This window comes from Patella vulgata, chromosome 5, assembly GCF_932274485.2.
Source record: "Patella vulgata chromosome 5, xgPatVulg1.2, whole genome shotgun sequence".
NCBI lineage: Eukaryota > Metazoa > Mollusca > Gastropoda > Patellidae > Patella > Patella vulgata.
In genome coordinates this window covers 4,783,730-4,808,122 of record NC_065883.2, presented here as the reverse complement: position 1 = coordinate 4,808,122, position 24,393 = coordinate 4,783,730, and the positions used below count along the sequence as shown (strand labels likewise).

Below are 24,393 nucleotides of genomic sequence, written 5' to 3'. Positions count from 1 at the left end.
TAAGCCAAGAAGAGGATTGCCTCGTGCCAGTCGACCAGTCTACTGACTGTTCGCTAAACCAAAGGCCGTCTACGTGCTATAGCTCGGGATTCGCCAGTAATAGAAGATCCTTGGCACTGGTTCCGTGTGTAAGCAGACGAGAGGACTACCCTGTGTACGTCAACCAAACGGCCGTCTCCTAGCCCCCGGACTGTATCACCCTACTATGACGTTCTTGTGATTCTGAACTCTGTTTTGTAAATGATGATTAACGAACCAGAACGCTATTCGGCATTCCCACATAAACCCGCAGCACCTCTCTACGCTACAAGCGGACAAAGCGGGCCAGCCATTTACTGTAAGAGTGCACGACAAGAATCCGACTTAACTTGCTTTGTAGGCGCGTTAAATACAGTCGCTGGTCACAATCCGCCAGTTTCCTCGCAATCGCCGACTGCTGAGCTAAGCGAACGTGGGGTAGAAATTTGTCAAGCAAGCAGGGTGTTAACTGGTTTATGTAAGCACATCACTGAAACACATGAAAAACCTAAAAAAAAAACAATTAGTGAAATGTGTGTATTTGGAGGATATAAGATAAATGCTAAACAATCGGTGTTTATGATGTAGGATATACAACCAGATACGCCCATAATCGAACTCGTCATATTAATAGGAAGTAAGATAAAACAAATACCTAGGGTGTGGGCAAACTCATGACTTTGTAGACCACTACAAGCTTTTACAAAAAACAACACATAATATTCTATATAACGGTATGGCTTGGACCCGTCATGAGAATTAACAATAAATATAGTTTACCTCTATATTATAGTCATTATTCTGATACATGGTAAATGTTCCAAGAATCTGGAGACTCATCGTTCTGAAATGTAAATATATGAAAATACATCAGGAGAGCATGAAGGGATATCAACTACCCAACCCTTCAAAAGTCTATACATGAGATATCATAATGTGCACATTGGAAACTTGATTTTACCATGTACTGCAGTATCGAAACAGTGTTTCTATGACAACGGCAAGAACTTTCTAAAAATTGACTATTAATTGACTTATCACGCGATGGGGGTTCGGTGGCCGAACGGTTAATGCGCGCCCTTTTTATCACAAGGTATGTGGCTTGACCTCTCTTATCACGAGACAAACTATCCCTAAGTAATCTCTATAACCCTCAGCTATTTTATAAAATATCAGTCCATAATAAGCCTACCCTCAGCAGATTCATATTATTTTCAATATATCCATCCCTCAAGGTAAATTCTAAAAAGCCATACGATGAAGACCCTGTGCTGGGCTTTAAAGGTAATAATGTGAACGAAAAAAAGCCAACGAGTTTAGACAGACGACCCTACGCCTTGCCACGTATAAGCGGTTATTCGAAACCACGCCACACAACCACGCGTTAACCATTCGCCTCCACCCCCTCAACAACTAAAGACGGAGATGAACAGATAAAGCATTTATGTATCAAATCATTATATAAAAAGTTACCTTCCCGCAAAGGTTTCAACATATGGATCGGAATGTACACCACAACGTCGTGATTCTATAGCTCCAGTATCTTTTATTACATATACCTAAAATGCCAACAAAAATTAATCCATAGTTAGTATCAAATAAACATTTTGACAACGGGAGATGAATGTCCACAAGTACATTGTTGACACGACGTTTGTAAATGATGTTAAATACATAATAGATACAAGATCCAATCACGCTGTGATCGATAATTTAATCGAGGGCTAGTAACCTGTGAAAATGCACTGAAGCACTCCTTGCATCTCCCAAGTACAGTACGGTTTATAAACAAATCTTCTAAACTCGTACTGAGAGAACGGATTGATGTCAGGGGCAGTAATGTCGCGATAAATTATCAAACAAACTGTTCAGAACCAAGAAGTGGACGAGAAATTTTTAAATATCACGAACCTTCAAATAAACATGCTTCCGTTTCATTGACTTGCCTAAATCTGCAGGAGTCGCGGTGGCTCAGTGAGTGAGGTTTTGGAGGTCCCGTCTCCGACTTCGGTATTGAACGATGAATCGGGATGTTCTGGCGTGGTTTTCCTTTGTCCGTGGCGTAGGACGGAGAGCCTGGCAAGAGCAAAACCTCCCTCATAGCACACTTGTTAAGCCCAATTACATTTCCTATATATGGCTGAATGATTAAGCACTAGATTAAGACTGCACGCCAGTCCCATTTTTACTGTACCATACAAGGACTTACCGTAACCGGAGCTAAAGTATAATTTCCCCATATTGGGTGTTCAATGTAACGATCTGGAGAACGAAGTGTGATTTTCATAACATTGGTGTTTTGCCCATATTCAGTTTCAGTGATTGTACCAGTAACTTTGATACTGTAAATCTGTTCCCATTTGTCAGGATCAATGTCCACCCCACAAGCCGTATCTGCACGAACTGTTGGAGAGCAAGTATCTGTCCTTGTTGGTATATTGGCCGTGACACCATATATGCATGGTGCGTCGGGACACCCAATCTTTGCTGTAGCTCTAATCTGGATCACGCCAGATTGACCCTCTGTAACGGTAATCGTGGGCGTTAAAACCTGTCAAGTATATTTTGTATAAGTTTGTAACATCAATGATTCAGGCTTATATAAATTGGCCCCGGTTGTTGAATATCCACCAACGAGTGGTAGCTCAAATAATTCAGTCGAAATTATATAGCTATTTGAGGCCCCGTATTTATCGGACAAACTAGAAACGGGCAGGAGGGGGCATATGTTTTGAATGAAAAGTTAATGGGTACTCAGCAAGATCAGAAGTCGTCTTTAAGTTTTGCCTATATCAATAAAGAAATCATTAAAGTAACGATGCATCATTGGCAAAGCGAACAGATAATTTATATAAATCCATTCGAGGCATTTGAGGGTTACCTTTGCCAAAACTTCATTAGGATATCACCTTTGGTTCACATTCTTATGGACATCTTTGTGCACCCAAATTCAGAATATTAGAAACATACTTTAATGCCAAATCCCCATTTGAGCTTATCAACCACTAATAAGTCGTATCACCAACACTTTGTTTCATTAATGTTGTGGTCTACTTCATGTTGATCTGCTATTAACCGAGAATCTGAAGCTGCGTTCACAGTGCAAGCGCATTCATTGTGAATTCCGGAGACCGGCCTCCGGAATTCGGATTGGTTTGTCTCGGATTAAAAGCGTCACATTACAGCTTATTGAATTCAAATTGATATGTGTCACACATAGCAGAAGTGAAGGTTATTTACATCCAAGATGGATGCGCCAGTCATTCGTATTCGTGATCTTCTGTTGCATCTGTTGTTGGGTCTGGCATCTTGCCATCGAGCGTCGGGGACGATTTCGTCTGCACCAGAATCAAAGGGGAATGAGGATGATTACTCTTCTGGTCGCGTTTGCTAGCATCAACAAGTAAATGAAATGGGGTTTACCGTCCTACTGTTCTGCTCCTAAACTCTGTACTAACGAAGATATATTTCATAATTAAAGTCCTTTCAGCACTAAACATGCATAATGCAAAGCAATACATTTTGTTGTCATTTTCATCAAACTACATACAATACACATTAGAGACTAGACTTTATGGCATATACCCGTCTTTATTATCCCAGTTGGAGGAGAACAGTAGGAAGTTAAATTTCATTTCTTGCCATACAGGCACTATTACGCACGTGCATTGCAATGAAATAGTTGCGCGAGTTAATATTTCATCTAGTATAAAATAATGTACGATTGACACTGTGCCCCTAACATTACTTAAATAATGGTACGCCAGCATCACAGGATAGCGTCATATCTGCGTGTTCATGAAATATTAACAAACAGTGAAAATTAATGATCTCATGGCTCGTTGTCCCTACTGTAATATACTCTTCCCAAAAAAGTAGGGGATATTCAGAAACAATACAAAATTGCGGAAACGCACTGCTGTTTTTATTAGAGGTAACCAGTGCATGTTAATAACAGGCCAATTGCCTACACATGAACATAGACATTTCATATGGGCGGCTTATCTGACGGCCCCATTTCACTCGCAAAGAAATACACTGTCAAAAATGAAATCCTCAGACATTCAGCAGTTCGTTGCGGCATGCTCCTAATCAACCGTCCAATCGCGATTTGGGTCAATCTGACGCACTCCTCTTGCCACGGACAATTCTTGCAGTGTTGTCGGTTGACGTTGACGTCGTCGAACACGTCTCCTGATCATGTCCCAGATATGCTCTATAGGTTAAAGGTCAGGAGTCATGGCTGACCAAGGCATATGGACAATATGGTGACGCTGGATGTAGTCATTCATGACACGAGCGCGGTGGGCACAGGCATTATCATCTTGAAAGATGAAACGTCGACCTGCACGGTGAGCAAAGGGCAGAACTATTGGTGCAAGGATGTGGTCACGGTAGTACACACCAGTGACCCTTCCTTACAATATGCAAGTCCGTTCTGCCAGTCATGGTGATTCCTCCCCACACCATAACAGATCCACGCCCGAATCTGTCATGTTGTCTGACGTTAACATGACGCTCATTTACACGCCTCCAAAAGCGAGCACGCCTATCGGTGAAATCCAGAGTAAATATGCACTCATCTGAGAACATTACACGCGCCCATCGACGATTATCCCAATTTCTACGCTTGACACCTGTTTGTCATTCTGGCGAGTTAATGGAGGCATAACACGCGGTCGTCGCGCATGCAAATGGGCTGCATGTAGCCGATTTCTAATCGTTTGGGGTGTAACTCGAATTCCTGTAACTTGGTACAAGTTTACAGAAAGCTGGTTGACCGTTTGTCCTCGATTTCGCAGGACCTGTGTACGAATGTATCGATCCTCCTTGGGCTTGTGTAGTGGCTCTAGGACGACATTGTGTGTTTGTTGGTACCAGGTCCACCGTCTGCTGATCAAGGACTGTGCCACATTAAGCATGTTGGCTACTGCTCGCTGTGTAGAACCCACTTGAAGCATGCCGATAGCACTTAGACGTTCATCATGTTGAGGACGTCTCATTGCAAATTAAACGTAACACACTAAAGCAAAGATACGCTAAACAGTAAATCTTATGCAAGAACCGATAGGAAAGCAAACATGAATAGGATAAACCAGCACGCGGCAGTTTTCATGAACCCTTTCTTGAAGAGTAAAATTTGACAATGAACCCCTCCCTCGCGTGTTGCACTTGCTGCTCAGTGGTTCTGTTGGGCGATAATTTCTTCATCTGTGAACATACTCTCAAAGTATGTCAAGTGTACATGACTATTTATCATATCATAACCTGCATAGGTATTTGAACTTCAATATCCCCTACTTTTTTTAAGAAGTATATATCACAACTAGTCATAGATATAAATATCAGGATGGAACTAACCTCTATACCAATAAATATTGGTTTACTTGTAGATGGAAGACCTGATGGTTCGTTGACGCCTCTACCGGCTCTAATTTCACAATATATCTTGGGGATAAATAATAACAAATTGTAATACAAAGGTGCCAGAAATATATCTTATGGGGATCAGTAACAGGTGCTTTAAAAAAACGCCGTAGGAGCGCACGAAGCACATACTGATTTGCCAGTTCTGTGGTGGGGTGGGTGCATCAAATAAAGCTGATTTTATCGTTGATTGGTGGACTGAATTTAATATGACCAAATAATGGTTTTATTGAAGAACAAATTGTTTTTCAAAGAATGATTTTTAAGTGGATTACTGTATTCATAATGCTACGTTTCATTCTAATTGGACTGTATTGTACTTATGTCGTAGCTGTAAATATATTATAATACAATCTTACATCAAAGCCAACCGTGTCCACACCCTGTTCCCGTAGTTTTGCTTCTGTTAGTACTCGTTCGTTGTCCGGATCATTATAAGCAGCTAAAGGTGAACTGTATATAAAACGGTTGTTCACGTACCTGTATAAAAACACACATGGGAATTGTGAATCAGTTTGTTTAAATAAAACCCCGATATATTACATAATTTCTCGAGGAATAAGGTTTGCCGATGGGTTCTGATAGAAGGGACCCAAGTGCGGGTATTTGTAGTTTTCATAGGTAGCAAACTACATATATCTTCAATAGGGTCTCTTCAATCTGTAACCATTGCCAAACCTTATTCTATGAATCGTACCCTTCATATATCACAATACATCGCAATGCACTATATAATAATGTATTCCGCCGTTGGCTTCAGAACTAGCAGCAAAAATGTCGGACTTGCGCACTCAAATTAAGAAATATTGTTATTTTGTGAGTTATGGAATGAGAGTTTATATACACATTGAGACATTCGACATCTAGTGCGTATCATTTAGACAAACACTTCCCAGTCTCCACTTTTGAGCAATGCCCTGGAGGTGATGATGTATTCTGGAGTATGTAATGCAGCATAATGTAGAATTGATAGTAAGGTATTTTGACATTTTTGCCTTATAGTGGTATGATACAGTGGTATGTGTCTCTTTTAACATCTTCTTAGTGCGCCACACCGATAGATGGCTCAAAGTACTCAAACTTTTGACACATTTTTTTCATACGGCGGAATACATTATTACATAGTGTAATATGATATCTGCAAAATATGACAGATACGATTCATGGATATCTGAAATAACGTAGCGCAGTTATTGTTACATCTGTGGGTCTGTAATCGCGAATATGCTCAATTCTTATGCCATCTTTGAAGCCTTTAAGTAAGATAGGATACCTAGTATTATACATGATTGTATCAATAGGTACGTACCAGTGTGCTTGGTAAAATAATACTTCGTCTGTTGATTCGGCGAAGTTGCAGAAGAACCGGAATTGTGCCACATTTGGCATCGTAACTTCGTCGTTAGTGACACTTGGTACGGTTCTAAAATCCGGGATATCTTAAAAACAATGCATCTATAAATAATTGTACAAATCAAAATGGGCTAGACTGATCTATAGAATCCACAAGAAAGAGAGGAAGGACTGACGGATGATGGATACAAGCCTCGATCAAGTAAGGTCACTAATTTAGAATTGTTTACCATATATCATATACTTTTATCATTATTTATGATCATGCCAAATATTGCACCGAATCTCCTACATCGGTATGTGTAGAGGGGGTTAGGAGGGTTAGTGGTTTAACGCGTGGGCAAGGACTGTTACTGAGTCATGTGGCGAGGTTTCGATTCCTCGCTTGTACGTGACAAGGAGAAGGATAGCCTGTCCAACCTTGTGGGTTTTCTCTGGGTACTCTGGTTTCCACCCACTGCTAAAGAACCCAACGAAATGAAATGGGGTTTAACGTCCTACTGTTCTGCTCCGAACTGGGCTAATGAAGACGGGCATACGCCATACAGTGTGCTATGAGGGAAATTTTGCCCGGAAAGCGGCACTGCGGCCTACTCTTAAATCGAATTCCAACTGTCAAAGAATTTTTTTCTAGCAAGCCAATGTGTACACGGGACCGAGCGACTAGACAGCTGCCTTTGTCAGGTCCTCCGTCCTGCATCACAGACAAGGGTTACCCACGCCGGAAAATCTGGATGAACTTTCTCGCCCAATGCAGGGATCGAACACCCGAGCTCCAGGTTAGCGAGCCGGCGTCTTACCCAGTTAGCCACCGTGCCCTCCCCCTCCTCCCCGATCCCAACGAACAAGTGAATTATTGAAATAAAATTGAACCATGTGTTATTCCCAGAATGACCTAGTGTGTTATGTCGGTATCTGTATTTTAAAACAAGAAAACTTACCACCGCCTTCTAGTGAGCCTGAAAAAAACACACGAGTTATATATATTTGAATAAATCTTAGACCATAAAATACAACCATCAGCATGTCATATTAATCACGATTACTTTTAACTTTAGTGAGAAGCACTTAGGTCTTGAGAGAACGAGATCTTTCCATATTCAAGGCTCCGCTACGTTACGTTTCGGGCTTACTACACTCCCCACTCCCTCTCCAGTTTGCTGAATAGCTAGTGAACGCGAACGAAGCTACATTTTGTAGCGGATTCCTTTCAAAATTTGTATGAAGCATTGATGTCATGTTAGGACAAATTCAAGCGTAATTCTCCGAAAATGTTTAAGGGAACCTGCCCGCTCTGATGAAAACTTCATCTTTGGTATGTGTGTGTGTGTGTGTTTGGTTTGAAGGGAGAGGTAGTACATTTTCGAGGTCCCAAGCCTATTTCCAACAAGCCAACAATGAGGCTGATGTCCCCTGCCGGATTCCCAAAACAAATACATGACACATATTAATTAATAGCACATTTATTTTTTTCAAAAGTATCAACTAAGTTTCCAGATAGATTCAAAGTTATCTTGTCCCAAAGCATTGACCGATGAAATTGCTTAGCTCTGCATATCTTTAGCTCAAAATGTTAATCATTGAACTCAGTCAATACATTCACCTAATGAACATCTACATCAAGTTTAAACATTCTACCTCAATTAAAAGAGCAGAGTTGTTATGTTCCAAAATCTTGACCAATCTAATTGCTTATCGCTCCCTTAGCCTAAGCAGAAAATTCTTATCATCGAACTTAGTCAAGGCAATGATATAATAAATCTATACTCTGAGTACCATCACTCTCATTAAATCAAAAGCAAAGTTATCAGTGCTCCAAAGCCTCAACCAATCAGATTGCTTATCTATGCTTACCGTTAGCAGACAATGTTTATCATCAAACTCCGTCAAGGCATTCACCTAATGAACGCCTGCACCGAGTTTGAACATTCTACCTCAATTATAAGGAGAGTTATTGTGTTCCAAAGTCTCGACCAATCAAATGGCTTATCGCTCTGCTTACCCTGAGCAGAAATGCTCATTATCGAACTTAGTCAAGGTATTGATGTGATAAAACTATACACCAAGTGTATCGTGTCCCAAAGCATCAACCAGTCAAATTGCTTATCTCTGATTCTGCTTACCCTAAACAGGAAATTCAAAAAATGAAATGAAATAGGGTTTAACGTCCTACTGTTCTGCTCCTAACCTCTTCAAACTCCATCAAGGCATTGACTTAAGTTCAATAATGAGCATTTTCTGCTCAGCGTAAGCTGGGCGATAAGCAATTTAATTGGCCGAGAATTTGGAACACAATAACTCTCCTTCTAATGCTAGAACGTTCAAACTTGGCGTAGGCGTTCACTAGGCGAATGCCCATTCTAAACTTAAGTTGTCTCTCTACAGTTAGCTCCGCAAGAGAACAGACCCTAAGCTAGTTGATCGACATTTTGAGTCTTAAATCGACGATTTTAGTCGAAAACACTAAGTACACTTCGAGAATACTGTAACGTATTTATTTTGCTCCTATCTAATAAAATTGAAAGAAGCTTATTTAGTCTTTGTGCCTAAGACATGTAAAACTAAAAGGAATCTCTTTACAAAACAGTATACTAATTTTTGGATATGGCGGTAATTTAGGGCAAAGATCTATTCTCAAGGAATGAAGTAGATGAATGTCTGTGTGCCGAATGGCGAATGCCTTGATGGAGTTCGATGATACACATTGTCTGCATACTGTAAGCAGAGATAAGCAATCGGATTGGTTGATGCTTTGGTTATTATTAAGTGAGAGTGATGCAACTCGATATCATTACCTTAACTAAGTTCGATGATGAGAATTTTCTGCTTAGGCTAAAAATAATTGTGCGGTTAATTAATATGTGTCATCTATTTATTTTGGGATTTCGGAGGGGGACATCGGCCTCACTATTAGCTTGTTTATATGAATATAAAACATTTAATAGAGACTGAGTTATTAAAATATATTTTTTTAATGTTACTTATTCATAAACTGGCACCTTGATAAAAATACACACTTACCAACACAATATCCGGTCAAGTCGGTTCCTGTACGTTCCAAGTAAAATACCAATAAGTTTGCAGAACATACTTTCACTTTGACGTCGGGACCAGCAGCGCCACACTCGTCTGTTGAATAGCGAATGCAGGTACCAATAGTCTGTATCTGGGCAGTATTACGCAATGGTGAGCCTGTTGAAATGAAATGTGTTATCATGAACTTCGCAAAACATACATCTACTACATTCACCCGCCATTTTGATTCCAATTTTCAAGCTTGTCAAGGTGGCAACAATTCGCAGAGAGTCGATTTTTTAATTTCGATTTTGTTTACTTTCGGTTCCGCTTTGAACATTTTCGATATGTAAAAACTACTATAACATCACTTTGTACTTCAATGACCTACGACCTATACATATTAGATTACCTTAATCTATTCTAACAACTAATATCAAAATGTGATATACTGAACCGTAAATATAATGCTCTCTCTAACATCCGTGCAAAATATGGTGTAGTATCTTCGTTTATCAAACATGTTAATTTAGTTATGTAATTCGTTATCCCTGTACTCGGGACATGCACCGAAATCAATAGTTGCCGTCCGTAGGCTATAAGGAATACTTATATTATCAAGTTCCAAGACGATCTATTACAAATTATGGCCTGTAGGCAACACACAGACACACCAAAAATGGATGTGACTTTGCTCCTGGGGTCGGACATCCACCAAAAACAATAGAGGTGATTCTTAGGGTGTAAGGAATAAGTCCTTAGGCTATAAGGAATACTTATAACAAGTTCCAAGATGATCTATTAAAAATTTTGACCTGTAGGCAACATACAGACACACAAGAAAAAATGGGTGTGGCTCACTGGGGGTCGGGCATGCACCAAAAACAATAGGGATCATCCTTAGTGTATATGGAATAAGTATACACAATTCAGGACAATCCGTTGCGCACTGTAGGACCCCTCACACACACACACACACCGACTGGATGGTTCTGAAACCTCTGGTATAGAAACTTAAAGATACATTATGTAAGATTTAGATTTTGCTATAATAGCTCGAAAATAGATAATGTAACATGAATAATTCGAAAATTTCATTCAAATTACTCAATTGGGAGCGAAGATATTGGCCTTTGAAGGCTTGACAAGACGTGTGCAATAATTTATACCACCGTACTGGTTGTTCGGAGCTATGTCTCGCTTCTCCATTTTTAGCTTAAATCAAAATATGACTGAACTGTTTTAATCTATTTAATATCGGGGAAATCTGATGCCATCGAGAGTTGATTATGGCCTGGATAAGTTAATTAATGTCTAATTAATAATTTAGAAAACATTTCAGGCCTAAAGAAAGACCTGCAATAGGCAAATTTAGCTCTTGCGTAATGTATGTTTAAGTGCCACAGCCATTCGTAAACCAGAAATTATCCGATATTTTGAAAAAAAACCCAACCAAAAATCAACTGAAAAATGAAAATAAAGGTGATTTCTACGTCAGATGGCCTTTCTAGTCTGTCACCCAGCGTTCATTTACTGTCGGAGGTAGCGATGAAATGCTGGGATGCAAGGTAGGCCAGTCTGCTATGCAGTCTGCTATGAGGGCAATTTTGCCCGGACAGCGGCCTACTCTTATATCGAATTCCAACTGCCAAGGGATCTTTTACGTGCACGCCAATGTGTACACGGGACCTCGTTTTTTTTGTCTCATCCGAATGACTAGTCAGCTGTCCTTGTCAGGCCCCCCTTCCTGCATCTGTGACATGGGGGAATCACGCCGGAAAATCTGGGTGAACTTTCTCGGCCAATACTGGGATCGAATACCCTACCTACAGGCTAGCGAGTCAGCGTCTAACGCACTTAGCCACCGTGATCCCGAATAACGAGCCAGCATGTTATTTGGGATTCCATTAGTGATTCGCGGATTCTGAATAACGAGCCAGCACATTATTCGGGAATCGGCATTAACGCAGTTGGGTGCGGGAGAGGATTGCCCCGTGTGCATTAATAAACCAGTCAATACCCTACTCGCTTGACAAACGGTCGGCTCCTTGGAAGTCGGTCACCCAACGTTCACATCCCTCTAAGGTCAGAGGTAGAAATGCAAGGTATGCCGTATTACAAATAATGTGCTGGCTCGTTATTCGCTAATCCCGAAAAACGAGCCAGCATGTTATTCACGATTTGGCAATAAACGCAGTTGAGTGTGGAATATGACTGCGCCGTGCACGTCAAAAACCAGTCATCACCCTATTCGCTTGCCAAACGGTCCTATCTGTGCTAGTCGGTCACTCAGCGTTCATTTACCCCTACGGTTTGAGATAGCGAGGAAAGGGTCTGTTTTAGTGCCGAATCTCGAATAACGTGCCAACGTCAAGTTGCCGATGAAACGCAACGGAGAGTATAGTAATATTGAGTAATTGATGCTAGCTATATGAATACTTACATTAGAAAAATAAAAAAAAATTGTATGGATTGGATATGAACCAGCTAGATGACGCACACTAGTCAAAATATATACGAATAATATAGTTTGTAATGAGTTCATTTGAAAACACAGTTAATTTGTTTCCTGATACTGTGAGAATAACATGATGAGGAGTCAAGGCTAAATGACTTATGCAGGAAAGTTACAAATTGCGTCATCAGGCATAAGAACCAATCACACAATTAATTGCATACATTTGGCCAATTGAATAATTTATTGCAGAGGCCTGAGCATATACAATGTGACATTTGAGTTGACATGCTGTAGACGACCATTTGATGTTGTGGTCCCGCCAGTAAACTCGATCTTCTGGTTAGTGGGGTTTAGAGAATGACTTTTATTGTAACCTATGCTTGTAATAATGTATCTTGTGTATGTAAAAAATTACAAATTAATATATGCCAGACAAAAATCTAGGCGATCATCAACAGGAGAGGGTATGCGTCACACGTCAGATGTGGTAAGTGACTTGGCGTGCAGGCTTTCCATATCCGACTGACGACGTATACTGCTAGTGTTACAAGATACAGATAGCAACACAGATACGTCACCGTTGTCAGTTGTTCATCTAAGAACACAAATTAGAGCAGTTTCAGTACCGTGTTTAGGTCTGGGAATTGTGCAAAAGGTTATTCGCTTTTAAATGCTGGAAGAGTTGACATTTAATTACATTTTCAAGGACCAATTGGAGCAGGGCGGTAGTCTTTATTCGCCCACATTTTCATGTGGACGTATTATGCTGCCCGTCCACAATTTGTTTGTGGACACTCTACAGGCCACAATTTTTATCTAATTTTGACGAAACTTGAAATATAGATCTCGGTTTCTTTCGATATTGACATTTATCGGACCCCTGATTGTACTAAAAATCACGTTTTCACCCGATTTTGAGGAAACTTGAAAAGCATGTTTATAACCCAAAGATATTGGTTCCTGTCGATATTCGCGCATCTTGGATTGTAACTGCCTGAATTATGGCCCTTGATTGTTCGAAAAATCGCGCTTTTTTGTTTGTGGTCCCTGTAGAGGTCACAATTTTTATCCGATTTACAAAAACGTAAATATATTACCGTTACACACTAATGTTTGGTTGGGTTCTAATTTTGTGAAAATCGGACCCAAATGTCCGGACAAAATGGCCGCCCCTCGAACGCAAATAGTGTAAAAATATGGTATATCAAGATTGTTGTGGATCCTCTGGAGGCCACTATTTGTATACTATATTTTGGTGAAACTTTAAATTGATGTTTATATCACAAAGATCTTGGTTCCTTTTGATAATCGCACATATCCGAACCTAGGTTATGGCTCTGATTGTTCGAAAAAATGCACCATCACTGAATCTTGATATAGCAAAAAGATCTTTCTCGTTCTCTTCTCCTCTCTTATGGAATTCGACACCATACAACATTAGAACCATTTATTTCTCAGCTAAAGACGTTTCTGTTTACAGAAGCGTTTCCGTAGTTCAAGCGAGAAAACTTGAAAAGCGCAAAGTTTTGTTTACTGGGGGTTTAAGGGATTTTTTTTTGTTCTTGGGGTTTTAATTTGGGGCTTCATCTAATAGCTTATATTGCCTTACAATAAAATACACGGGTGGGTCGCAGCTATATTTCCCATGCAATCTAAATAAATTGAATGATAATATGTTAAAATTATGTGACCCGGGCCATTGGCAATGTCATTATTCCAATATATATATATATATATATATATATATATATATATATATATGTTGTTTGTTAATGTCGTGTGGTTAAGTTGGGAGAGGGTGACGGCTGTCCGAAGTTAAAATTGATTTTAGTTAAAATTATCCCTAAAATAGTTTTGTGAAACGTCACTATTTTAAGTTAAGGGTCTGGTATAGTACAAATAAGTCCAATTATATATTTAAAAAAAAGGTTGACGTAACAAGGTTCCCAAATACAATACTTACCCAAATGTAATAGTCCACCCTAATAGTTCACGTATTTAAACGTTATATTATATCAATTAAAGGGACTATCCCGATTTTAACAGAGTCTAAAAAATAAAATTCCGTGTACATATGAAATTTAAGCGCCAAAATATAAAGCAATGGTGTATTTACCATGTCCCAAAATTTCAACTTAAAATATATAGTCGTTTGGACGTGAACGTCAAAAACGCTTATCCGGACACGTAACCCTTTTAAGATTTCGGGTCAATTTTTTCGTTGGGTGATCTAATAAACGATTGCCGTTTATTTAGTGGTCCATACAATGCAGGATCCATGTGTTGTACTTGATAACGAAAGGTAAATTTCACCTGCATGATATTTTTATAAAATAAAAGTCTGGTTTTATCCAGACACAGACTGACGGGTTTAAGCTGTTTGAAAACGTATCACATATATTGAGTTAGTTGAACGGTCCTGCGGTAGAGTATTTTAAGGGTTTTTAACCTAAAATTAAGCAGTTTTATTCACCAAAATGTAATCGGGATTGGCCCTTTAAATGGCACGATTAGATTTGCTTTAGACATCAATCATTCACTGTTCCTAGGGAGGGCATTATTCGGCGTTCCGCCTCGGCGGAGAGTCTGGTATTCAGACATCATGCGGGGCTCTTAGAAGATTTTACCTATACCCTCCCCGGTTTTGAGTCTGGGATAGAGACAACATGCAGTGTTCCTAGAGAGAAATACCTATAGATGCAGCGACATCCAAAGGAAGAGCAAGAACTTACATTTACCTTATATTTAATGTCATAGGTGTGTGTGTGTGTAGTTCCCTGTATATAATCCTTATATAATGGATGTTATAAAAATATATAAACATCGTTATAGCAATACAGTGTTCCAGAGTAAACTGCTCATTGAGTAAACAAGTTTGATTGGATAGTGTCAGATATAACATACTAAACTATAGCGGTAACTCTTTAACTGATTTGTTAACTGAGACATTGTTCAAATGAGCGGATGAGCCCTATCAATTTTCCCGGTTCTCCGTTTAGCTCTTGCAAAATGTGGGTACATCCTACATGCCAGCCGCATAACGAAGGCATTTGGGCAAATACCCAATAGGCGTCGAATTATGCGCATTGACAGCAATGACAGTGTAATGAGTAACCAATGTCCGTTTATCACCTGTGAATACTTTGAGTGGATCATTAATTAAAAGCTAATACTTGTTTACATATATTCTTAAATACTCCCATTTTCAGATCTAAATTATTACTGCTTCCTCTTACATGAATCTTTATATAGGTATAATAAGACTTACCTGTTAAATATATGGGATATTTTGTACCACAATGTTGGTATTCGGGAGGTGTTTGGGGTACTGATAAATCACGCACTCCATACCATCCAGGAATTATGAATCTATCGTTAATATCAAAGTTGTCGCTGTACGCGATTGATCTACTCTGTACTTTAGGAAACGGCGAGGCAATCATGCACGGATCTGAAACAAGAGCATTCTATCATAACCATAACCAAACCAAGTGAAATGAGCTGAAATGAGGTTTAACATCCTACTGTTCTGCGCCGACTGTTCTGAAGACGGTAATACGCCATACACTATGTTATGCAGGCCATTTACCCATACAGCGGCAATACGGCCTACCTTTATTTCAAATTCCAGCTTCCAAGCGTTTCTTTACCTGTACGCCAATGTGTACACGGGGCCTCGGTTTTGTGTCCCATTCGAACGACTAGACACTATTCCTTGTCCAGCCCTCCGGCATGCGCCACTGAGATGGGGATATCACACAAGAAATTTCCGAGAAACTTTATCAGCCAAAGCCAGGAGCGAACCCGAGACCTTATTCACTGAGATAAATAAACAGTAATGGTATTGAATTGCCTTTCAAACATGAAATACTTATACTGGAACTTTGATGTTTTTCAGTCTTAACAACAAAAATGTCATTGGATAATGTTGGATAATTCAGAAATCTATGAACTGTGCGTTAATCCCGGTGGTCATAACTGGTCTATCTCGTTTGTCACCTTACCTGGTTCCTCTTTCCTCCATGTTTTTAATCTAACAAACCAAAATATGTTTTCTCAGTGCAGATGATGGATAATTGAGAAATCTATGAACTGTTTTATGCGCGTTACCCCCGGTGGTTAGAACTGGTATATCTTGGCTGTAAGGTCGACACCCAAAGATCTTTCCCCAGTTTCCGAAGATCAATTTTACTACCTTACCTGGTTCCTCTGTAGTAGAACATGTTGTCGTTGTCCATAATGCTGTTAAGCCTAGAAAGTATAGCAGTATGTTACAGGATGTGTCCATGTTCGTATCTGTCGTGTTGACTAAATGAAATACGAGCATGAACTGTTACTATTCACCGAAACATTTTAATTTAAGCTCTACTTATACTGTTCTGTATGCCATTCAAGACAACATTCTAGTGGTAATGTCACGTGATTCAGGGCATTGTGAAAGTTAGGGTTGTGCAAAAACATTAATATGAAATGATCCTATGAATTTGTTTTCATTCTTTTTTCATAAAAGTGTCAACAGTGGTGTAAGGTCTAATACCATCCTAGTCTTGATACATTTTGTAAAATCGTTTTACTGTTTCAAGAAATGTCCATAGTTCTCCGATCTTGACAAGCTATTGGGTACATAATATAATCTATGGTCATATCTTTGGTTGGTAATATTCCACTTAAAAACTTCTACATGGATCCGCTAGTTCTTTACTGGCTGAAGTAGGTGCACAAAACGACCATGTCCAGCATCTTGAATTCCGACCATATTGGATGTTTTTAAAAAAACAAATGTTCAGATTCAGAATTTATAGAATCGGAAAAATATTTTTAAAAAATATATAGTACAAACCATATCTATGCGATATAAGCATAGAGTACAAACAAAATAGCGGCCACATTGGCTGCCATTTTCATTTTCCGCCTTATTGGATTGTCGAAATTAAAGAACATCGATATCAATAATCAGAATCAGTATCATTAAAAACCTATGAAAAGATTCCACACAGAGCACCTTTTGTCTATTTCTGCTGGATTCAGCGTCGAAAACGACATTCTGGGTAAACGATATGAACTTCAGGAGTTGCTTGTTTGGTTAAATAATCAGTATATTAGGCTTCATGTTTCCAGGGGAGTCCTTCTTCGAAACCCAAAATGTGAACCCGAATCGAATCATATAATTCGCCAGGCAGGTGGACAAAATTTGCATACAAATCAAAATGTTGAAAGATAAAATGTTAAAAAGTATCTAATATTTCTATATAATTTTTAAGGTCTGATCCGATCCGTTACATATATAAGTAGAACAAAGTCTCGTTAACTTATACTATTATTTATTATACCACATGTATTATTTCCTTTGTTTTAGCAGGTCGTTATGCGTGATAAATCCCAGTAAAGTGGACCTTAGGTCGCACTACGAATGGGAGACACAACATACAATTAACCGCAATAGGTTGCCACAGTTGACACAACCGGCAAATCATTGTGCAGTTTTACATTATTATTGAACACGGACAGGGAGGAAGCTTGATAATCGTGTGCACATCTTCCACGTTAGGGAGGATAGGGGTTGGATGGCTGAATGGTTAGCGTGCGCGCGCTGTATCATAAAGTCTGTCATTGAGTCGACTGACGTGGTTTCGAATCCCCGGTTGTACGTGACAAGGAGTAGGGTCGCCTGTCCAAACTCGTGGGTTTTCTTCGGGTCCTCCGGTTTCCTCCCACTGCTAAAGACCCCTATGCGCAAGCGAATTATTGAAATAAAATTAAACCATATGTTAGTCCCGAAATGACCTAGTTTGTGTCGAGTGGACGTTAAACCCCATCTCTCTCTCTCTCTCTCTCTCTCTCTCCACGTTAGGGTTTTCAATTGTTGCGTAAAACTGCCAATTTTGTATTTATTCTTATTAGCTCGAAACTCGTATTTGTGGCGAGTTATTTTGACAATACTAAACAGAAAAGTGGAGTTGTCAGAGACACACCTTTAAGAAGAAATTGCAAATTACGATCTAATATCACACGGTTGATGATTTACATACGTCACTGGGGGAATTTCCTGACATAAATTAAAGGCAAACTAACATAGAATTACTAAAAAGCTAAATCGGTATCTTCCTCAATCAAAGGTTCATAATATACAACGGTTCAATGATTGGTTTTTGATTGGTTTATGTTAATGTTACAAACCATGTAGCTCACAGTTAGTGGGATTATAAATAATATGCCGTTTTGATTGGCTGGTGTCAACTAGACAAGGAAGTATACTTATTGCATGAAAAGACCAATAAAGCACACCCCGATAAATCGATTTCTTAAAGTCATTAATTCACATTATTTGTTATGGTAATTCGTTATTTTTGTGCTGTGTACATGGGACAGAGCAAACATCCCCCCGTGTGTGCATACCATACGGCATACAATTTGTTGCCCCGAGCACGGGTAGGCTACCTAGATCTGGAAACATGCTAAAACAAGGCCGCATCGACGCTATTTGGGTTGAATGGCCGTGTACGCAAGTTCAGTGATTTTTTGGCGCGTAAAAAACTTATATTAGGAATCACCTGTAATGCCAACTGCGTCGTTATGATTTTGTTTGTTACCAAACTTTCAGACACCCTTTGTGCCATAACATTCGCACGTAGGCCCACACTATTTGTTTAAGTAAGAAACCGAATATTCTACCATTCACACTTTGTTGTGCTCATTTGACAGAGTTCGGGTTCTTGATATTATTGGGGTAAAGATGGGAATGAAACGGGAGTATTACGTCCTACTGTTCTGATTCGACTGGGCATGCACCATACAGTGTGCCATGAGAGAAAGGTTGCCCGGACAGCTGCGCTATGTACACATCAATGTCCTGTCCTGCACCACTGACAAGGGGGAACTACACCAAACTTTCTTGGTCAACCCAGGGATCGAACAGTTGCGCACTTAATTGAACTAACCATGAAATCATGAGTTCGATACCCGTGTTGACAGCGAATGTTCACGAATTTCTTACGGTGGCTGATAAGGGACATGAAAAATAATATAATTTGTTTTTTTTTTTATAATTTTAACCCAAGTCAATTTTAATTTCCATCCTAGTCAATTTTAATATAATTTGTTTTTTATAATTTTCACCCAAGTCAATTTTAATATAATTTGTTTTTTTATAATTTCCACCCAAGTCAATTTTAATATAATTTGTTTTTTTATAATTTTAACCCAAGTCAATTTAAATATAATTTGTTTTTTTATAATTTTAACCCAAGTCAATTTTAATTTACACCCAAGTCAATTTTAATATAATTTGTTTTTTTATAATTTTCACCCAAGTCAATTTTAATATAATTTCTGTTGAATTTTCACCCAGCGCGTGATGTCATTTCAATTAGCCTCGTTTCCAGTGTAACGTATTATGTTTTATCTTATATTAAAGAGATATTTTTCTCATTCTGTAATTACATGTATCAGATTGTAATACATTATGTTTACCTTATATCAAAGATATATTTTTATACGCCCACATTTTCATGTGGACGTATATTGTCGTCACCGCTGCCCGTCCTGGACGTCCATCCACAATTTGTTTGTGGACACTATACAGGTCACAATTCTTATCCGATTTTGACGAGACTTGAAATATAGGTTTATCTCCAAAAGATCTAGGTTCCTTTCGCTATTGGCATTTATCGGATTGAAACTTCATGGATTATGGCCCCGGGTTGTACGAAAGTCACTTTTTTTTTAGCGTGGACACTCTAGAGGTCACAATTATCATCTGATTTTGATGAAATTCGAAATGCATGTTTATAGCCCAAAGAGCGTGGTTCCTTTCGAAATTCGCGCTTATCAGATCTTAACTTTCTGAATTATTGCCTTTGACTGTACGAAAAATCTCGTTTTTAGCTTGCTGTCCCTCTAGAGGTCACAATTTTTATCCGATTTAAAAAAAACGTTTGAATATATCACCGTTACGCCCTAATGATGATTGAGTTCGAATTTTCTGAAAATCTGATCGAAACTGCCGGACAAAATGGCCGCCCCTCGTACTCAAACTTTGAGAGAGAGAGAGTGAGAGAGAGAGAGAGAGAAATGGGGTTTAACGTCCACTCGACACAAACTAGGTCATTTCGGGACTAACATATGATTTAATTTTATTTCAATAATCCGCTTGCGCATAGGGGTCTTTAGCCGTGGGGGGAAACCGGGGGACCCTGAGGAAACCCACGAGGTTGGACGCAAACTTTGATGAAACTTAAAATATATATCCCAAATATCTCAGTCCCTGTCGATATTCGCGCGGACGTGGCGAGTAGTAGGGTTGTTCGTCCAGTACTCCAGTTTCCTTCCATTACTAAAGACCACTACGCACAAACTGACTATTGAAATGAAAGAGTCATGTTATAGTACTTATAGTCCTAAAATGACCTAATTTGTGTCGAGTGGATGTTACGCACCAAAATATCGATTCAAGTATCTTGCGAGAACCTCTCTGGGGGATTTGCTATATAAATAGGCCTATATTGGAAAGTGTAATAAACTTCTTTTTTTAAATATCCAAAAATTAAACTGAAAGGAAACACCAAATCCAGTCGAAGTGCCCCAAGTCCAAGAAAAGAGACCCTCTGTGCCCTGTAAGAAAAGAGACCCTCTGTGCCCTGTAAGAAAAGAGGCCCTTTGACTTCATAGCAAAGCTATCTGTGTTTGTTTCCAGTAATAAGGTCAAGAGCCAGCATGCGTGTGACCTATCATTCATTAGTGCACATAGGCCAAGTTGTTTTTTGTTATCTCTTTCCAACAAACTGCGCTGAATTCTATGTCTGGATGTTCGGTAGCGTTGTCTATGCATGCTGATATCAATACCCAGGCCCCTAGTACATTGGCGAGCATGTAAAATAACTCTTGACAGTTGAAATTCCATGTCGTGCCGCTGACAGAGGAAAATTTCCCTTCTGGCATACTGCATTCAGTAACCCAGTCGGTGTAGGACGTTAAACCCCCATTTCATTTTATTTCAATACGTTTCACTGTCAGATCCCGACTAAGATTGTGTCGACCCCTGCACGTTCATTTTTCCCAATGGCGGGCGAAAATTAGTGTTTTGGAAACGAGGCTAATTGAGATGACATCACGCGCTGGGTGGAAATTCAACAGAATTGAAATTATATTACAAATGACTTGGGTGAAAATTAAAATTGACTTGGGTGGAAATTATAAAAAACAAATTAAATTACAAATGACTTGGGTGGAAATTAAAATTGACTTGGGTGAAAATTATAAAAATCAAATTATATTAAAATTGTCTTGGGTGAAAATTATAAAAAACAAATTATATTAAAATTGACTTGGGTGAAAATTATAAAAAAAAACAAATTATATTACAGTTGACATGGGTGAAAATTATAAAAAAACAAATTATATTAAAATTGACTTGGGTGAAAATTAAAATTGACTTGGGTGAAAATTAAAATTGACTTCGGTGAAATATATTAAAAAACAAATTATATTAAAATTGACTTGGGTGAATATTAAAAAAAAAAAAATTATATTATTTTTCATGTCCCTTATCAGCCACCGATTTCTAGCCGGTTTACCCTTATTGATGTCAGACATGGAAATTACCATGGAACAGTCTTAGTTATTCGGGTAGGACGTGCACTTAACTAAACCCTTGTCAATGTGAATTCAGTGAAGAGTAGACTGATTATCATGATTGGTGTAGAAAAGTAGGGCATTAAACCCTATTGCGTTTCATTTACTTTTTGCTTAACAAAACACCAAGAAGATACTTCCTTATGGGATTTGTAGAGGTTTTATTGTCCTGGGATAAGTTGGGAACGTGGCCAAATATTTTTTTTGTAAATGTCGTACAAAGATTAATGTACTGTATCCGGGTTGAAAACATGTTATTTTGGTTAAAACCAGGAAGACGGATCCTCCTAAAATAAAGCCTTATGCAATCTTATACCTTCAAATGAACTCGAACTTTTTGTGTTTCATTTTCAGTTTTGATCCAAACAAAACGCTAATTAAATAAGACGCATATCTTCTTGTACAGTAAAGACAGTTAGATTGGGAATGAAATGAAATGGGGTTTAACGTCCTACTGTTCTTTTCCGAACTGGGCTAATGAAGACGGGCATATACGACATACAGTGTGCTATGAGGGAAATTTTGCCCTGACATCGGCACTACGGCTACTCTTATATCGAATTCCATCTTTCAAGGGATCTTTTACGCGCACGCCAATTTGTACACGGTACCTCGGTTATTTCGTCCCATCCGAGCGACTAGACAGCTGTCTTTGTCGGGACCTTCGTCCTGCATCACTTTCTCGGTCAATGCAGGGATCGAGATCTCGAGAGAGAGAGAGAGAGAAATGGGGTTTAACGTTTGGGGACTAACATATGGTTTAATTTTATTTCAATATTTCATTTGCGCGTAGGTGTCTTTACTCTTTAGTAGTGGGAGGCAACCGGTGGACATGGAGCAAACACAAGAGGTTGACAGGCAACCCTACTCCTTGTCACGTACAACCGGGAAATCGAAACCACGCCAGTTGACTTAATGACAGACTTTATGATACAAGGCGCATGCACTTACCATTCAGCCATCCAACCCCCTTCCAGGCTAGCGAGCCAGCATCTTACCCACTTAGCGACCGTGACCTCCTTAAAATTCTGGGTCCTGTTTCACGAAATTTTAACTAAAGATAAAATCCAAATTTTAGTAGATACATGTACTTCAATTTTCATTGGCTAAACACTACAATCGATCAGTATAATATTATCCAATCAAATTACTAAAATTTGGATTTTAAAATTTCGTGAAACAGGTCCCTGATCAATAACTTTTGTGATGCAATTTAACAACTTTAATACAGTATCAAACTCATTAATTTTGTATCCATAAAATTGTACCTTGTGTTAATATGTTCAATTACTAAATGCCAATCAAAGAAGATATATAAAGATGGTATGTTACCGGACGGAATGCCGGCAGATGTTAATTCGTTAAGTAGTCAAACTTCTATGCTCTGTTTAAAATCACCATCTCCCAGATATTATTCGGTGTTACAAAAAGGCCTCGAACGATTGATTCAAGAATGGACCACAATTTTTAAATGAGACTTAAATAATTAAGTGTTAATCAGTGCGGAAGAAATATATCCTGTTTAGTTGGACTGTAGAATGTTATAATGTGTCAATTATTGTATTTTAACCTATATATCTAACGCACTTTTTGTGTGTAAATTATTTAATGTTATTTAATAACAGTTATATTTGTTACAATCAATGCAGTTTTCTGCTTTAAGTTATAAATTGACTACAATTTATAACACCATTGTTCTCTGATTAACTCTGGGCTAGCGGCAAAATATGATAGCAAAGTCTGTCGGCATTACGGGAACACCCCATAAAGATATATATAGTATACTAACAATGGGATTACTATGACTACCAAGTAAAATGTGTAATACATGTTAATTTATTTAGCTATAGTGCAAGTATCCAATAATCTAAAAGAGCATAATATAAGAATAATGACATCGCATCAGATACCTTTATAGGATCAAGATAAGCTAACACTATATCGCTTGATTTCAGGTATTATTTACACCGGCACTTTCACAAGGTCTGTCAGTGAGTCATCTGGCGTGGTTTCGAATCCCCGGTTATACGTGGCAATGAGTATAGTCGCCTGTCCAACCTCGTGGGTTTTCCCCCGGGTCCTCCGGTTTCCTCCCACTGCTAAAGACCCCTACGCGCAAGCGAATTATTGAAATAAAATTAAACCATATGTTAGTCCCGAAATGACCTAGTTTGTGTCGAGTGGATGTTAAACCCCATTTCTCTCTCTCTCTCTCTCTCTCTCTCTCTCTCTCTCTCTCACACCGGCACTTTATTAACAACCCAATTTTCTAGTTTTTCTCTTATCTTATTTTAAGGGCATCTATTTAGACTTCTATTACTGTACTGATTAAGAGAATTTAAACTTTATTTCACGAACTTTGTGCGACCTCGTGTTATTATTTTTATATTTCACAAATCACAATTTATTGACTGGTCTTTATCAGAAAGCCCACAAGCGTGACGTATTAGTGAACACGGTTAAACATTGGCCGTGTTGTGTGCAAAGCTATA

At 38.8% G+C, this 24,393-nt stretch overlaps 1 protein-coding gene across 2 annotated transcripts in view; it reads right to left on the bottom strand.

The window, feature by feature from the left end:
- LOC126822576 (von Willebrand factor D and EGF domain-containing protein) overlaps positions 1-24,393 on the bottom strand; it is a 141,737-nt gene that overhangs the window by 13,631 nt on the left and 103,713 nt on the right. Inside the window, exons 1-10 of one of the 2 annotated variants that reach the window (XM_050551519.2) lie at positions 16,472-16,577; positions 15,540-15,722; positions 9,820-9,990; positions 7,740-7,757; positions 6,755-6,884; positions 5,805-5,925; positions 5,380-5,466; positions 2,228-2,569; positions 1,492-1,577; positions 799-862 (exon numbers count right to left, since the gene is read on the bottom strand). The exons of the other annotated variant lie outside the window; for it this stretch is intronic. Coding sequence (XP_050407476.2) covers positions 799-862; positions 1,492-1,577; positions 2,228-2,569; positions 5,380-5,466; positions 5,805-5,925; positions 6,755-6,884; positions 7,740-7,757; positions 9,820-9,990; positions 15,540-15,722; positions 16,472-16,559 — 1,290 coding nt within the window. The 5' untranslated portion in view covers positions 16,560-16,577. Of the gene's footprint in view, positions 1-798; positions 863-1,491; positions 1,578-2,227; positions 2,570-5,379; positions 5,467-5,804; positions 5,926-6,754; positions 6,885-7,739; positions 7,758-9,819; positions 9,991-15,539; positions 15,723-16,471; positions 16,578-24,393 lie in introns of those variants that run through there. 2 annotated transcript variants of the gene reach the window in all.